A 19,077-nucleotide genomic window follows, 5' to 3' on the forward strand; every position below is an offset into this window, starting at 1 on the left:
AGAGTAAATTGCTTTGTGTGTGAAAGTCATTGTGAATCTTATACACTACAGGAGCTGGGATAAGCACCGTTTCACCAACACCTAGCACAGGACAAGAAGGACAGAAAATAGATGGATTTGAAACTTTTGAAATAGCATCATGCCACTAAGTCACTTTAAGCAGCCTTAAATACCATAACACAATCGATCCTCCCATTCCCTTTGAGTCCTTCGTAATGGCATCAATGTGTTGTCATTGCGTTGTTGAGGTGAGTTTTCGATCGTTCTGTCGGAGTCAAGCTAGGTGTAACCTTTCTGCCCGACGGCACCTAACTGGGCTCCAGGCCTCCTGACTCAGCATGATCTCCTGAACTCTTGTTAAATTAAATGCTCGAAGAAAGAAACTAAGGAGATGTTGAGGACACGAAAAGCTGGGGTGAGAGTAAAAGATTATTCCTAAACAATTTTCCCTCTTAGAAGAACAGTGGGCAGCTTCGCTAATCCAGATCACATAGTGACTGAGGCGGTGGATGCGTTCTGTATTCATACCCTATAGTTGTTCCATATTGAAACAGTGCTTCGGCTGCCTACAGGCAACAACACAGCAGTTTCTATCATTCCAAGCTGATTAAAGCACCAAAGCATACAGTAGAGAATACGATTCTGAGTGCTGAAATACAATGTCGAGAGACGTTTCTTGTTTGTTTGTCTGAACTTGGCCTGGAGGGAGCGATTTCATTTGTGCGCTGGTGTATGAGGAGCAGGTTGTAACACTAAACACTAAAAGGATCAACGTGTTGGGGCAACTTTAACTGCACTAGAAATGGAAGAAATATTTAAAGTAAACACTTTTCACTTGATGACGAATTTCTAGATTTGGGAGTTTATCTATGATATTGGTATTGTCAATGCATCAGGAAGAATGTGGGAGATAAGGCAGAACTTTGTATCTCTGTTGTAGTTAATCTGACAGAAGGTGAGTTCAGGACTCGCAGGTTATTCCACATCTAACCATGACTTTATACACACTGCTTGGTGTACTGAGACAGAAAGGGTAATTTTCCCTCTTTTGCACTGTTTGAAGAAAAATTATACTGTACGAAACATTTACGATGACCAATTAGGATTTGGGGTCACTAAGAATCTAGTCCAACGCCTGATAGTCTCTCTGTGTGTACACGTGAGGCGTATGTGTCAGCATTAACCATTGCATTGTATCATATAAGGTTGAGTGACCTGTAACTGCATCTGGAGAAAAGACTCATCCAAACATATACGGTCTATAGATACATGTGCATTGATGTAGAGAGGAGAGCGCTTTTCCAGCCCAGCATCCCTGGGGCCTTCACTCGGTTCTGTCAGGTTGAGTGCACGGGGGTGTTACCTCCTCTCACTGCACTCACGTGTGCTCATCAACAACGTGGTCGGACTGTCAAACACAAGGTCGAGCAGAGAAAAGGCACTGGCACACACATAATTTGTCAGGGACATTGGACCGTTTATTTTTATAGACGTCTTTTGTGTTGTCGAATCAGTTTTTTTTTACTAGTCTGAAAGTTTTGAATCAAATCAGTCATACTTTATCTTGCCAACCTAAAACAAATATTGTATCTAAAGTAGGTTTGCGTAGGGTTACATAAATGTCTGTGCTATCAATATTAAAAACGCCACCTGAATTTGGAATAGATTGTGTCAATATACAGTCAGTCATTCGTTTCCTTTTGATACAAATCTTTTCAAACTGAGGGTCTTGTGTTTGGCGTTAATGCATATATAAAAGGTTCAACTCAGTGCTAAGACAGTTATCGAGGTACTAACACATATCCCTGGTATAGAACGCTGCACAAATCACATGCTGAGTTGGCACTTTGCTTTTTACAAGTTGTGTATTAACAAGGGAGGCAGCTTGATGGTGCACTTACTTTTAAAGCAATATTGTTCAATCTCTGCACAAGAAAGAGGCTTCTATAAGATCCTGATCAGCACTTTCCAGCAGAGGGACCTGGGAGATACTCTGAGTGAGATTAGTTGCCGCGGTGATTGGAGAAAATGGACCTCCAGCAGAATAGATGAGATCCATTGATTAAAGCTGTCCATGAGCACTAAAATGTCTTCACTCAAACTGAAACTAGGAAAATATAATGCTTCACATTGATTGAAGTTTGTTAAACTTGCATTAATGGATTTTCCGAGCCATTTGAAGTGGTGGAAAACACCGAGCACATAACAGTGACATACGACTGCCTCGTAAAGTTAGTAAACAGCTGTCTTGTTACCCATCCAACTGACACAGACAGGCATTAGCATTTGAGTTTCTGCCACTCTTAGGAGTCCAAGACAATTATCCACTCTCCCCTTAACTCTCTTTTGGTTCTTGCAAACTCCACAGGGAAATATGCGACTCTTTATGTTCACAAGCTAATTGCTGACTTTGTCTGTCTGCTTTTAAGTGTTAGACAGAGAGCATACAGTGCACTAATCAGAGTACAGTTGTGCACTGTTCAGAGGTTTTCGTCTGAAACCGTTGCTACAGTGGTCAGAGCTGCACAAACAGCCAAAAATAGTTTCACACTTTGACGTCATTTTCACTTGTCAGCTCGGGAGAAAACAAACAAAGCCAAACACCAACCACATTAGCAACAATTTTGGATGGACGATTTGGTCTGCAGCACCGAATCAAGCCTTGTAATAGCTGACAATGACTTGTACGTAGTATTTATTAGTATATTCAACATAACTCAACTTTATATATAAACCACTTAAAAAGCAACAAACTCCATAAAATTCCATAACCATAAAAATACAATATAACTAAAGAATGAAAGAATGAATGGATGAAAGAATGTACGAACGGACGGACGGACGGACGGATGATGGACGGACGGAGGATGGATGGATGGATGGATGGATGGATGGATGGATGGATGGATGGATGGATGGATGGATGGATGGATGGATGGAAGGATGGACGGACGGACGGACGGACGGATGGATGGATGGATGGATAGATGGATGCCAACAGTGTGTTAATCCATCAAAGATAGATAATCAAAGATAGTTTTGATCAGCTACCCCGCCCCCAAGGAAAACGAATGAATGTTGAAACTTTGACATCAAATTATTAGCACCAGTCAGTGAGCCACCCATTAATGTTCATGCACCAAAGCACATTTACTATATTTGCATATGATTAATGATTTTCTAAACAGCACAGAACCATCCACCCATTCAAATGCATCGCAAGTAAATGCCACCAAGTTTCCAATTAAAGGATAACTTGTATTCACTTGCCATTCTAATTACCTCAAAGTGAAGCAAAACCTTTCTGCGCCTTTAGAGACAACCCATTTCTACTTGATGAATGTCAGATAACATATCCTATGGGACCGCACGGTGCTGCAATTACTGTCGCCCTGCAACCAGCTTTTATGGTTCCCCCTCACGAAACTCCGCGGGTCTTCAAGGATTTTCTCCTTTCATCCCTCATGTGGCAAATGCCTGCACGGCCATTCTCTCTCCCACTCGCCGCCTTGTCTATGACATGGTTGGCTGGTCAGGCGTGGCGGGCTTATGATTCTTTGATCATCTCTCTGATCTCCTCCATCATTGCCAGGGGCACCATCTGATTACAGATGAAATGGATCTGATTTGGGCACTGACCACAGGCCAAACACCTGCTCCGACATGACAAAGTGATAAAAAGGGATGTACAAGCGGATGTACAGACGAGATGAAACCAGTCGGGCTGAGTGTAGGCCGTCTGTGTATGCGATATTGAAGTACATCTTATTTAGAACCTATGCTGCAGCATGAAGATAGTACACTTCTATCACATTACAAAATAAAATCTTCTCATGTCATTGCAAACGTGAATTCATATTCCCATTTCAGTTACAGTGATTTTGATCAGTAAAGACTTTTATATGATATTAAAGCTTACTATCATACTGCAATATAAATGCGGCTGGTGAGTCAACAGATATAGCTGGCTCAAAATGTCAATTGTACACTGTAATGTATTGAGCTATGTATTGACATGATAGTGCAATATGCCAGCTGTACAATATGATACAAACCAGAGATGGGCAATATAAATGATGGAGGGGGCCATGCATGCTCCTAATATCGTTCATTTTTTCCAATGCATGGATAAAATACCCCAAAGGGTTCTCTCTCTCTCTCTCTCTCTCTCTCTCTCTCTCTCTCTCTCTCTCTCTCTCTCTCTCTCTCTCTCTCTCTCACTTCTTTATCTGAAGCTTTTGCTCCTCTTACGACTTACCCTCCTTCCCTTTGAACTCTCTCTCTCTCTCTCTCTCACACACCCACACACGTACACACACACACACACACACACACACACATATATATATATATATATATATATATGTATATATTACATTTTATTATAAATATTTTTATAAAATGGTAATAAGCCATGAATGGTGCCAAACCACGAATATTCAGAGTTTTGCTGAGGTTGATAATTTCCCACATTAATCCCCACATAATTGCTGTGCTTCCCGCCACTTGCACATTGCTGGTCTAAAGTCTTGTCACAAACATTTTGGTTAGTTAAACATTGAATTAGGCTACACCCCGTTCTTTAATGAAGTGTTTTTGTTAATAAGGCAAATGCAAGTACACGTTGTGCTATATGATGGGGGAAAAGAAAGCACTCAATTCAGACAGCACATGTCATGGAAATGTTAACCGAACCATGCAGCAACTCCAAATCATAAATTAGATTTATCCACAGGGCTTAAATGAGCCTCTCTTGATAAATGAAAGATTTGCTACGGTTTTACTTTTGTGGCTCATGCAATTTAGAGGCAGCTATAATTAGAAAAAAAAGTCCACTTTTGAGCACTGTCCCAGATGACTTTTTTAAGCTATTTGCTTGTGTCCATCCATCCATCCATCCATCCATCCATCCATCCATCCATCCATCCATCCATCCATCCATCCATCCATGCATGCATGCATCCATCCATCCATCCATCCATCCACCAGTGCTGTACATCTTGGTATGTATAGCATTGCAGCGTCTACCGTCGTGGCTATATAATGACGCTTTCAATTTCCCTCGGTAATTACAGCTATCGGGATGGGGGGGGACAATACCGCAGCCCTTATGCTTCACTTTTTTAATAATATTTTACAGCATTGATACAAGCAAATCAATTCGTCATTCAACGCGTAGGTTCATGTATTTTTTTTAATTATTAATCAAAAATCAACAATTGGCTAAAGTATACAAGTTCAAAAATGCGTAAATGCAGTTTTTCTGAGGGTCAACAAACATAACACACGAGCAAGAAGACGTTAACTGTCTTTGAAGTGAACGTGAATAATCATTAAAGAAAGTTGCATCAAAGAGATACGTCACGTCGAGCCTAAGGGAACAACTTGCACGAATTATTTTGTCAGTTTCGGACGTTCACCATCACATGTAAGTAATATGTTTATGATTTATTATTTATTTCACCCGATTTGCAGATGAAGTGCGTGCAACGACGTACGCAACTGCCGATTTTGCTGATTATAATATAAAATACCATTTATACTATAGTACGCCCTGTTCTTTAATTAAAACGAGTGTTGTCGCTGAGTATAGTCGTCTTGAAGTTGTCACTTTGGGCTGGTTAGACTTGCTCAGTCCGGATGCTTATTCTAAAGGTAAATTCCAAATTGTAGCCTATAATATGAGCAAAGCGTTAGTGGCCTTGAGCACATGAACGTTGCACACGCGTTTGAGTGAAAAGCCCCATAAAGCACTTGGTGGTGTTATCCATCAGTGCAAAAGTCAAACGCAGTAATAAAGTCCTTTTTGACATTTCTCACTTCACATCTCACATCATCAATTTTGCAGAGTTCTGTAAAGTGATATTTTTATTTTTTCATTCTGAATCCAAAGTCGTTTGGCTCTGGAGTTGAACCCAGATCAGCTGACTCAACTGTACACTTCTTCATTAATATTCCAGACGTAAAGCTAAAGCTGCCAGGGAGAATGTGCGGGATGCTAGGATCCAAATCATTTTTAGGTGTTGTTTTGAACGTTGAGTGTGTTTTAAAAGTCAAAATGTGATCTAAATAATTTACATGAAAAAAAAAAAAACGTCCTAATTTTTAAATGTATGCTTCAACTTCTCTCTGGGCTCCTGTGGTGTGTTTTGAAACTTGCAGTTTTATAACTGTTAGAGACACAAAAATGAAACCGGGGATGAACTCAGAACACAAATTACCATAAGGCAATGAATCACTCTTTACGAGATTGTGTTTTGAGCGAGATAGCCTGAAGAACTCCACAGCATAAAAACAGGTGTCTGAAACTCTATTCAATCTGCAAGAGACTTTCTTTCTATGGGTGTTCTGGTGATGTCTGCCGTATGTATGATACCTATTTGTCATTCGTTCTACAGATATCCATTCATTTGTTTGTTTTTTAATTGAAACAATTAATTATAAATAAATAAATAAATAAAATTAGCTACTTCCTTTGCAAGATCTTGTTTGCAAATTTGAGAATCTGCTATGCTAATTTCACCCTCTTGATTTATTATCCTTGATGTTGTCTGGACTTCTCCAAATGGCTCAATGTTAAAACCAGTTTTGTGTTGTCAGAAAGTCTTCACAAGTTTTTCAAGGGATGCTCAATGCCACTTTTTTTTTCAGACCGATTCCAGAATAAGTACTATACTCACCAATCCTGATACCAAGTAACCAATACCACTAGGACTTTAGAAACATAAAATGTCTGTTAAGCCAATGACAAATAGGTAGAACAATCACCCTGCAATAAAAAAAAGTCTAAAATAAAACACATACCAGATACATTGAAATAAGGCCGTTATTGCTCCGATAACCTAAATTTTGTATCGTTACTCGCCCATCCCATGTGCATTTTAATGCTGGAAAAGCGGTGAAGGATGTCTGGCTGGGAGCGGAAAGGGTAGCAAGCAGGAAGGAAGGAAGAGAGCTGATGCTAGATGAAGTGTTTGTTTTTGAGGGAGGCGAGAGAGGAAGGAAAAGGGTGGGAGTTGCCGTTTAGTGTGTGTGTGTGTATGTGTGAGTGTGTGTTTGTGTGTGTGTGTGTGCGCGCGTGTGTGTGTGCGCGATATGTGTTAGACCAGCACTGCAACCCGCAGAATCGGAGGTTAGGGGTTAAAAGTCAGACATTGGCAAGGCAATCAGCTGGGAGTGTGTTGGAAGAGGAGGGGAAGGAAATGACTGTCAGGAAAACACATGGATAAAATAAAGGTGAGGTGGAGGGCAGTGTAAAACAGACTTACTGTGACTAAGAAAAAGGACATGAAGAATGAATTTGAAAACCTCCCTTACCTTTTTTTCCCCTGAAATCCACCCCCACATTGGAGAACCGCCCCTTTGCTTCACTCCCTAAGGGAGTCATCTTACCTCAAGTACGTGTGTGTGTGCGTCTGCAAGCACAACCAAAACACACTTAGACTCAGAAACCTAATCAGACCATGTGGCCTATTTCTGTAGATCTTTTAATGAGCTCTCTTATTGGAGAGTAGTGACTGATATTATTTAGGCTGCCATGTCGCAGCTCATTAGCTAAACCAGCCGCAGCACTAGCAGCAGCCTCTAAAAGATGATTTGAATGAGGTGACACTGCAGGACCTCATAGAAACAGCGTGGGGACAATGTAATTTCATTAATGGGATTGGTCATCAGCGGAGACCTTGGATGTATGTCATTAGTTATAGCATCATGAGAGCTCCCAAAGAGTAGGCTTGAGTCAACAATTTCTGATTGTAAAACTGCAACTAAATGACAAATGGTACAATTTTAGTGGTACATTGCTATTGAGATTAAAGTAGTCAATAAAAGCCACACGGCCGCGTGTTGAAATCTTTTTTTTTTTTAATTGCCATAAATTATTACCCTTCTGCTCTGAGCAGCAACAATATAACTGCACTAGAATTAGAAGTCTAGTCCATTATACGCTTCGGAGTGCCTTGTGTGTTTGTCAGTCCTTTTTGTAGTTTGTAGTAAGGGTCGGGAAATTATGAAAACTCACTTAGGGCCTGCAATTCTTGAACCCCCCCATTAAGATCTCAGGCTGTTGTAATTGAATAGTTATTTGTAATTAATTGTGAGGATAATTTTAGTGAATCATCTGAGGATTTACAATTGTGTGCTTCATTTTAAAGGTCAAAGTATGTTCCTTCTTACACAAAAGATGAGCCTTTTTGTTTGGAATTTTGTTCCTTCATTGTGTAGAATGGGAAACAAATAAGAAGCTCATGAAAGTGTGATTTGTTTTTGTTTCAGTCTTTTTATTTATTTATTTTTTTTTTTTGGAACGGGGCATACCATTGCATGTTCTACTGATCGATTGTATCTCTATTATTCCAAAATTACATGTTGATTTATCGCTAAACTGTTAACCGCTTCATCCCTATTTTAACATATAAACAGAAGAATTTCAACTGGGCCAACTGCCACAATCCTCCCCTATCTTTGCACTGCCTCTTCACTTAATCCAGCCTTCAGGAGTCCCTCTTCACTCTTGTTACCATTTTGCATAGTTTTAGAAAGCCTGAAAATTCCTCTAAGCAACATATCTAAATGTGCAATTTTTATAAAGCTCCCCCTTTTTCCCCTCATCTCATTTTTTAATCTGTTGAACCCTCCCTCCAACTTGGCTACCCGCATCCCCATTCTCAATGTCTTCTTGGCTCACTCAAGCGTTGCACGCTAAGGCCTCCAGCATCGATCCAATAAAGACGGTAGTGTGCATTTCGAGACTTGCCGATTTCACAGCATTTGAGATTGGTCATTTAACGGCACGTCACCATCTGATCTGGAGGTGTGTGTGTGGGGGGGGGGGGGGTTCCTCACCCTCTTATTTTCTTCGTAAACATGGAATCAATAATCGTCATTTTGTTTCGATTTGCGCTCACAAAAACATGCACACTGACACACACACGCACACAGATACAGTACCACCAGTGTAGCACATCAACCACATTTGTTTGCTAGGATGGAAATGTCTCATGCTGTACATATGGTAGGTTGGATAGGCAAAAGGAGGTATGACACAAAACTGTTGAACAGTTGAAGTACTTTGCATTCATTTGATAAAATTGTGTGCTGGTTATGGCAGGTTAAGAGATACCTTAGCCATAGTTTACATTATTGAAATCCATTTTTGCTCAAAATGCGACAGATACAGAATTGGAAATCAACAGAAAAAAGTCCTCTGCAGGGAGATCTTCATATTGAGGCCATTTATAGCGGTTTGGGGTCACACCTCCTAGTAATTCAACCAGGGACTTTCATTGAGTCTCATTGCCACAGGCCCATTTAGCCAGCCAGTCTACTTTTACAAACCGTTGTGAAAGAATGGCTGTCCGATAGAGCTCACTGCATTCAATCACAGATCTTTAATACAGAGCGACCGTTGCAAATGGATGTAGGCGTCATGTATTTGGTGATCGATGAATTGTTATGCTTGAATTTTCTTAATCATTGGAGCGTGATCATTCACCAAGAAAGATATATTATTAGCCCTCCCCAAACTACATTGTGTTTAGATTTATGTGCTAAGGATTTTGGATAGCATCCTTGGTGATTAAAATGTTACTTGTGGGGCTCACTGTATTAGAAATGACATTTCGATTAAAGAGTGTCATCTCTCTCCAGAAATGTCCTACTTACTCAAAATAATCTACCAGTTGTAGAAGTTCTATCCAAGAAACAGTCTTCATGAAAAAACTGACTTTTTTCACATTTGACACTTGAAACTTGTTTTTTTAGGTCAACTTTCATTTTATATTGATAACATTTCAATACCAGGTTGTAGTTTGTTAAGTTGAATCTTGTGCTTAAAATGTATGATGACATTCAAGCCACCACAATATGCATGGTAGGTTGATTGGACACGATATCAAGGTTGTCAACTTATTTTTGCCGCGGGCCGCATTGTAGTCATAGTTTCCTTCAGAGGGCCATTGAAATTATCAACCCAAATAAATGTATGAACGTTTCATAGTATTTATAGGATTGGCTACACAACAAACTGATAACTAGTTTTCAAAACAGAGACTAATAAAAACTGTTCAAATATTTAAAAAAAAATGAATGGCAATAAAATTTGCTATCAATATCTCTATTTTTTTTTTAATGAAAACAATTTGTTATTTTAGTATTGACATATGAATTCGATGCACAATTTGTCTTTTCGGGCCTTGTAAAATTATGTGGCGGGCCGTATCTGGCTCCCGGCCCTTGAGTTTGACATCTGTGCTCTATATGATGTGATTGTGAATATGAAAGATTGTTTATCTGGCCTGTGATTGGCTAGCGATCGGGGTGGTGGGTACAGGATAAGCGATTCAGAATATTCATGAAATGGATGAACAATTTCACTGTTCCAAGCTGATGGGTGTTTTTCTGTCTTGACTTTGATTGTGCTTAACATTTTGACTTGACTTGGTGGCAAACACTTTGCCATAGGGACTCCTGTCACTGGCTTCTAATGCAACCCTGTAGCTGTACACTTGACACGTTCATTAGGTCTAAAGCTGTTGATTTACAGCATACTGCTGTTGAATCGTCCTTACCTCAACATTCATTTCCTAACACATCGGCAGCTGAGCCATTGTCAGCACAATCAACTTTGATAACGTTGCCTCAGTTTAATATACCGCTGCTGAATTGGCTTAACTAGAGTGCGGTGATAAGCAGTTTCACAGCTTTTTGAGTGGCAATAGCGTTTATTATCAATGAGAGTAAAAGAGGGACACAAGACTTGCCTCCACAAACCTGTAGCCGAAGGTCATAAAACTGTTTCATTTTGTTGGCGGACGCTTGCACAGGCGCACCTTTGGAATTGGCAGTGTTTTTGTTTGTCGGTTTTTTGCATCGTTACTTTTTTATAATATTGTGATTTTTATGTCACCATGGTGACCAAGTGGTTAGCATCTCTTTCTACTTGGGCGTTTTTTTTTCTGCATACTCCGTCTTCGGACATAATTTCAGAAAGATGCGTGTTAGGTGAAATGGAGACAGTAAACTGTTCACTGTTGATTGCAAATGGTTGTTTATTTGTTCCACATCACTGACGAGGGATCAGTTTAGGATATACCTTGCCTCTTGCCCAGAATAGACTCCAGCTCATCTGCAACCCTTATAATGTCAAGTGCTATCAAAGATGAGTCATCCACCCAAGTCTTTGGAAACACTGTACCACTTCTATATGAATGTGCAAGTTCTATCAAAAGGGTTTCTAATACACAACTGAGTGACTAAAGAGAGTAAATCTTTGCCTCCTTCAAGCTGACGTGGTGTTTCTTTGTTTTTTCCTCCCCTTTCGGCAGGTCGCCAGCAGCCTTTTCTGCTCTCCTGAGTCCTTCTTGATCATCTGAGTGAGGTCTCAATCCATCACTCGCTCCATTTCCACCAAATGGGAGTTTACATCAGAGAAATGGCTTGGCTGAAGGTCTTGCTCTTATTGTCCCTATTTGGATGTGAAAAGTCTCTGGGACTTAACTGGAACCCAATCCCACGCAAGACTGTGCGGTATCAGGGTAAGTGAGCTGTGCAATACTCAGACTTCTAGACTTCAAGGAGTATTGAAATGTTGCATTGAAAAGTATGAACTATACTAAATCCCTTTGTCACAGTAAAGTATCACTGTATTTCCACTGGATTTTTCTTTCATTAGGCTTGGGGGGGCGGTGTATCTAAGGGGGTCCGCAAAACGATAATGGCGCTTCAATATGAATGCAAGTTGCGAGGTTAGGTCACCTCGTAATTTTTTTCACTTTGTCCAGTTCTGACAAGTTGTGATTAAGAAGTGTGTCACACACAAACAATATTCCCAGTGAATTTAACTGTAGTGTTAGAAAATGATTTGTGTTTGGACAGCCAAAGGATCTTCTCCATTATCAGAAATGATTGATGTCAGATTTATATTAAGACCCTGAAGTTGACCCCAAGTGAAATTAAAACTACGCCAATCTAATCCTGGCTTTAAACTGCATTTGCACTCTTTATCTCTGTCTTCCACTGCAGCAATGGCTGGATATCTTCACTGAACAATGCCAATTGTTGCAGGCATGCTTAGAAATGGTGCCTGTTATAATCCATCAAAGGGGAAGTGCAGCATTCTCTTACTTGGGGGATTTTGCTAAATGCAAATACAATTATTTATCCTCTCACTGTCATCTATCACACCTTTCATCTTATTTATCTAACTTTGAGGCTCCTTTCTCTTCTTTTTACCTTTTATCCTCCCCCTCACAGTTTGCTTCGTCTGGTTGAATGAACCCGAAATGCTCCTGTGACGTTTTTACAATGATCTCAGATTTCCTCAATTCTACAGGAAAGCGATACTCTCGTTGTGTGTGGGGTATTTCAAAATGTTTTTTGTACAATATACATCAGGGCTGTACAGTTTTGGAAAATCATGGAATTGCGATATTCTCCCCACCCCCTCAATATTGTCTATTTATTAAGCTGTTTTTTTCCAAGGTGCTTTTCTAATGTACATTTCATCAAACACAAGCAATTCATTATTACAATAAAAAAAAATCATAGTGTATATTCTATTCAAATAAAGCATTATTTAGTATGAAAGGCAGATTATCTACTACATTTGTTCCTCAATGCGTGGATGTGCAGTCTTATAAGTAATCACTACAACAACAACCTTCTGCCAAACAATTGCAGTGCAAACAAAGTTGTTACTTTAAATCAGTAATAAATCACAAAGTGCATGTTACAACTATAATGCAAATAAATCTGTGGCTTTACCACTTCAATATTTCCAACTATTTATGCTTGATGACTACCCTGCTTAAACACTGAACTTATCTAGGCTGTCCATAAATAAATAGTCATTCCACATGCTAAAGTGTTGCAAAAGTAAGATTGATACCTCTCATTATATGATGGAACATCTTCTCATTCCAAAAACAGATTGGCGCCTGCAGGCATTACAAGCGGCGGTTACAGCGACGCGTCGTCAATTAAATGAGAAGTAACATTGTTTCGTCTCTGTTGACTTTTATTCATGAAATCGGACGAAACAACATTTGACCTCATAAAGATCCATTTCTTCACAGTGGCACCACCAATTTCTGTTTTGATTGGTACAGTGCACACCGTTAGATTGTTTCCAGTGATTAAACATGTACAATACTTGCTTCAAGGTCTAGCATTGCAGTCTCTGGCTAGGTCATTCCTGACAATACCTCCTGGTGCCGGGAACACAACATATACTGCCTGACTCACCTCACCTGACTCCTCTCTATGCACTAGATGACAAGCCTTTTAGTCGAAGTAAGCAAAGTCATCCAAATGCTGGCCAGCACTTACCAATGGTACATCACAGGGAGCTACTGCTCTACCTCTCAAACAAGTGGGTGAAATTATAAGGTATCGTAGCTCCCATTACTTCTAGTGCAACAATAAGTCCTGAAATCTGAGAGAAAGCAGATCACGTCACCCTCATATTGCCTATCCTACGTGATTTGACACTTGAGTGCAGAAGGATTCTCGGCACAAATTGATTTATTTTGGAAACAAGTAAGATTATCTTACTCATTGGGAGATTGCTCCACTCTGTGAAAGAAAAATGAGATTTTCAGGCTCAATACTAGGGTAACTGACTGATATGGATGAAGGAGAAAGCAGCAAGATGAAATGGAAAAACAAAGCTGCAGAAAAAGAAAGTGAGCGGGGAGGGGGTGGTGGGGTGGGTTCCAGATGGCAATGGAGTGGAAATACTGTATAATGGCAAAAGAGCATGAAAGTGAGACAGGTAGATAGAGAAAGACAGGGAGACGGGTCAGTCACTCACTGCCTTATAAGGACAAAAACCTCTGTCTGCGTGTCTATCTAAGGATACATCTTTGCACAGACATGCAAAAGCCATTATGTTTGTGTGTGTAGCTGTCTCATCAGCCTTTGTTTATGTGTGGGTACTGCTTAGGCTGGCAGTATGAAGGATTTAGAGCTCTTGGGCAGAGCAGGGGGGGGGTGGATGTCTGTTTTTATGTGTTTTGGAGGGTGATAGTGAAGTCTAAGCTGAGATGGATGCAGAGATATTTACCCCCTCCACCCCTTCCTACCAGCACTTATCACCCCTCCCTGCAATTACACAAGGAATACACGCAGATGCAGAACAAGAAAATAAACATCCTCTGTTCTCTCTTGCCATGCAATCTGCTTTTTTTCACTCTTCAAATGTCAGATTTTGACATTTTAAATGTTGTCAAAGTATTTTTCTGCACAAGCTATTCATCAATTTATAAACACAAAATTCAGAATATTTATAACCACTTGAAAATACCTAAAAAAACAAAATCTCTTTTTTTTTTTTCTTGTAAAATGCTTCTGGACTCAACAGACACACACCCTTGTGTCGTTTTGTGTTTCTATTAAGCTTTGTGGCCACAGTGTTGTCTTCACTATGGTGCTAAAGGATTCTGTGTTTGAACTGCCTTTCATGCTTACAGATAAACATTAAATTGGTGGGCTCAAGTGACACAGGAGACTTACGTTTAGATACTTTTACTACATTGAAGCTTGTGAGCAATATTATCCTGGAAGTGCACCTGTAATGAATCACCGTGACGAATAAACTTTAAGTCAACTCTCCTAAGTCAAGTAACGCTTGTTTATATGTCAGATTTTTTTTATTGCATCTTTTTTTCCTTATGTCCCTCAAACTTTGCCTTCTTGGTTTTCTTGTTGTGCTCTCAGACAGACAGACACACACACACACACACAGTAACAATTACACACATAGCCAAGCCCAGTGACAAAGACCAGTAAGCCAAAACTATGCCAAACTACAGCAGCTGAGGTTAAAGAACAGATGCAGAGCACGCAAAGAAGCATGAGGAAAGGAAAGAGAACCCTAAAAAAATTAACATGTTTGGAGAATGAGCCCCTTTGATGCTTTGAGTAAATCTAGAAAATTTGTAAATGGCAGCCAAAGCCAATATACGTATGCCCCTCGATCGATAGATTGATTTAGAAAACCCTGCAGTTTGTAAAGGAAAGCCAAAACCAATAATTGTATGCATCTTGTTGTTCTGAAAAATCAATAGATTGATTCAGAAAACATGTGAGACAAATGGCAAATTATGGGTACTGAAAAAGACCAGGTCTCTGATCGCTAGAGAACCCTCCATCTCCCCTCTCAACCTTTCTTTTTTGCATTCTCTCTTCCGTATCTTCTCAAAGCCTCCAATTACAGTAATAAGTAGTTGAGAGCCATGCAGAGGAGGCAGAGCAAGGTTGTGCGTGACTGGCGGGACAGATGTGGGAGGAGGAAGAAGGCGAATATTCATCACTGCTTCTCTATCTGCGCTGAGTGTCACTCATCCACCGCCCCTGAGCTGATTGGTCGGTAGAGATTAACAGCCTGGACCAGATGTCACGACCTGGAGTGTGCACTCTTGTCACACTGACTCTAAAAGAGCTGATGTGTGACCAAGTGGGCATGTGGATTAAGTGAAAATGCCACTCCAGGCTGCTCTTATGTAAAGCACTTCCTTGTAGCAGTGTTAAAAGGGTTTTTACTCATACCCGGATTTAACGCTATTGGCCTCGTGCAAAAACGGAATGGTCCATTATGTCTAGCCTTAAAAGAGTGTGAGGAGTACATGTCTGGGTGCAAGAGAGAGATTTTACACATAAAAGTGAATTAAATGTACTGTATGAATCTTACACACTGATGCACATATACGAAACGAGCAAACGAGTGCTCTCTTCTATCGGTTGCAGAGTACAAAATTGTGAAGTAAAACAAGGGGGGAATGATTTAATTTCTGAGTTGATATTTACTGTATTTTCCACACCATAAGGCGCACTTCAAAGTCTAAAAAACTAAAGGTTGGCCTTTTAGTGAGGTGCGCCTTTAGTGTGGACCGAATTCCAAAATCTGAAACTGTTGTTGTGTTCCTGCCACCCGCCACATGCAGGGAGAGAGAGAGAAATATACACACACATATTACTTTTTCATTTATAATTGATTTTAGAGCCTGTTTATGCCCCTCCCGCACCCGCATGGTTTAATCCGAAGTCATTTTCTTCCTGCGAAACTCACATCGATTGCTCGACCAATAACGGTTTGGTCGGACAAGAGCTTGTCGACCAACCATTTGGCCAACCGACTAGCAGACGTCAGCTCCAATTTTTAAAAATGTGGCTGGTAAGAAGTATCAAAAACGTGAAGTATAATTACTAGAAGAAAATAATGCCTGCATCAGAGTTGATGGTTTCCCAGCATTTACACAACAATTGAAATTCTGATCACTAGGTTCTAGGCCTTGTGCAGTCAGTAAAAATCAGAACATGTCTACCTTCCCCTAGTTTTCCTTCTTCTCATGGTCTCATTCTGTCTTCCACCTGACGCTCTTCTGAACTCTGTCAATGCAACAGAGAACTGACTTCCATCCCTGAGAGTTTTTCTGTATTATTGTTATATTCTCAGTGAGTTTTCTTTTAACGTGGGTATCCTCTTAGATGACGGTTTGTCAGCGCTGCATGTGAGTTTGTCTTTCGTCTCGTGGCACTGTCCTATCCAGCGTCTGTGTGTTTCTGCTTCCCATCCAGTGTTTGTTACTGCTTCAAAGCGCTCCTTAAAATAGTTCTTTAATCATAGTTTGGTGTGTGAGTGGCCGGGCGGTTGGAAGCTATATGCAGAGGCTGTATAATATTTATAGCAGACAGGGTGCTCTGCTGCAAGGGTCATGGAGGCAGATTACAAAGTCTAGGATCTGAAGTACAACTTTTCAGACAACAATGAAGCGGTTGGATGTGGATCCCCTCACCTCACTCGCAGACTCCACCTTCAATGTTCACAATAATTTGTCTTTGACTAGGATGGAATATTTTCTGCATATGACCATTTCCCCCAAATGTCATACAATATATTTTCTACCTTCAGGCGGCTCCTAGTTTCTGTTCACATGAAAATGGGCCTTCATATCTTTTAAATTGAGCCTTTTCTGTTCAGTTGAAAGCCATTTTTCAGAGCTGCTACCTTTGAGAATTGATAATTACGATGCAGTGGACATGAAAATGCTATTTCTCATGGAGTATGTATATGTATATACTACTACTTTTTTACATTTTGATTCTAATATTTTCCCTTTTAACTTTGGTGCGTGTGTGTGTGTTTGTAAGTAACAACGTTTCTAAGTAGAAGCAACATTTCCCATAGGAATCAATGTATAAGCAAATAATGCATGCTGGACTATCCCAAAAGTCACACTTTTTTCCCTATTACTCTGTGTAAAACACACAAAAACTAAATACCACTTTATTGTTGACCATCTAACTTTGCATGGGGAGGAGGGAACCCGTTTTAATTTAAACTGTGTGAGATGTGATAGAATGTTTTTTGTCATACACAATAAAAAGCGAGGCGGCATGGTGAAACACTGGTGAGCACGTCCGCCTCACAGTTCAGAGGTTGCAGGTTCGATTTCACCTGCAGCCCTCCCTGTGTGCAGTTTGCATGTTCTCCCCATGCCTGCGTGGGTTTTCTCAGAGTACTCTGGTTTCCTCCCACATCCCAAAAACATGCATGGTAGACCGATCGACCGCTTCAAATACCTCATAGGTGTGAGTGCGTGTGTGAAGGGTTGTTCATCGCTGTGTGCCCTGATTTTATCCTCAGATAATAAGCTAAATCCACTACTTATCTGACACTTTTTTCATGAAGCACTTCAACTCTCCTCCACTCTCTCTTGCCAAGGATTCTGCTTCCACTTTTAATTTGATTACCTTCTTCATATTTCACTGCCACGTTTCCAATGATATCTGCTAACATGCTTGCACAGAAAGACCACCGGATTAACAGCAGGGTGTCCTAAGGTGACCTACTTACTATTTAGCATGCTTTTGCATGAATGATATCCTGAAATTTAATACAAACTAACAAAATTAACATCAAAAGAAATCTCTCAAACAGAACCTTTCCTGGTTAACTTAAAACTGCATAAATTAATATGAAGCGTTGAATATCAAGCAGAACATTCATCCCGTACCTCATGAACAGCTCATTGCCACATTATGTGGAGACAGCCTATTTTTTACATTTATATTTCCTTTGAGATCGTGCTGCTCTGATGTTCGTGTCAATCATTTGGACTTGTGTATTTCACCCAAAAAATATTATACATCTGCCCATACAATGTTGACAGTCATTGCACTTTCGCATATTAACCTTGATCAGGAAAATTAATTGCCCACCCTTGCTTTTTTTTCCCAGCTCTACTTATGAAATAAAAGTCAATTTCATCTCAACTAGGCCAAAGCACCACATGCATAGTTTGGCGTGTCATAAATCACACTACTGTTCCCTCCCTTGAGAATAGCTTTTTTTTTTTTTCCAACAAATGAAAATTATTCAAGTAAATGTCAGTCATTCATTCTTTAGGGATGCATTATAGGCAGTGTGTACAAATAATTTGAAGTGAAAATACTGACAAGTGGATAATAAATAAAGCATGAGACATGATGAAAAGCAAACACCATCTCTTTCGTATATTCTCTTCCCCCCCTTTGCTTGCTTACTTACATGTGTGCTCTGCTGTAGTTTGTCTTTATGATAGGTCAGTATTGACCAACCTTCGTTTTTGGTTCAGACTCCATGAAAACCATCTTGTTTGTTTGTACAGATTTGTTTATACAGCCTTGCTCAATGGGTGCGCCTTATCACACTTCTGACTTGCTGATCTGAAACTCATCAGATTTTCTATAAAAATGGCTGAATTAAGTTGCTAAAAGTCATCAACATCACCAGTAATAACAAGGCTTTTGGTTGATCTCCCTCCCTAAATTAGTTTTGATGTCTAAATTAATTGCCACCCTCATCAACCTTAACTTCAAAGGCTGTCTTTTTTTCCACAAAAGAAAAAACTAATTACAACAACAAAGTAATGCATTTCCTACCTTAACTTTTTTTGAGGCTATTCTCACCATCAGGCCGCTGTAAAAAGTCTTTTTCATTTTTAGATAGCGTTTAAATCTGAACTCAGTGTGTGATTCCAAAGATCCATAACAAACTTCACCATAACGACAGGGCAGTTGGTGAGGGTTCTTTGTACA

The 19,077-nt window shown here is 39.9% G+C and overlaps 1 protein-coding gene across 2 annotated transcripts in view; it reads left to right on the forward strand.

Annotated features, from left to right (window-relative positions):
• The window catches only part of sema4c (sema domain, immunoglobulin domain (Ig), transmembrane domain (TM) and short cytoplasmic domain, (semaphorin) 4C), a 75,113-nt gene that overhangs the window by 36,859 nt on the left and 19,177 nt on the right, over nucleotides 1–19,077 (forward strand). For both annotated transcript variants that reach the window (XM_037257766.1, XM_037257767.1), the window contains one exon: nucleotides 11,325–11,534. In XM_037257766.1, coding sequence (XP_037113661.1) covers nucleotides 11,411–11,534 — 124 coding nt within the window. In that variant the 5' untranslated portion in view covers nucleotides 11,325–11,410. The remainder of the gene's footprint in view (nucleotides 1–11,324; nucleotides 11,535–19,077) is intronic.

Source organism: Syngnathus acus, chromosome 9 (assembly GCF_901709675.1).
Source record: "Syngnathus acus chromosome 9, fSynAcu1.2, whole genome shotgun sequence".
NCBI classification, from domain to species: Eukaryota; Metazoa; Chordata; class Actinopteri; order Syngnathiformes; family Syngnathidae; genus Syngnathus; species Syngnathus acus.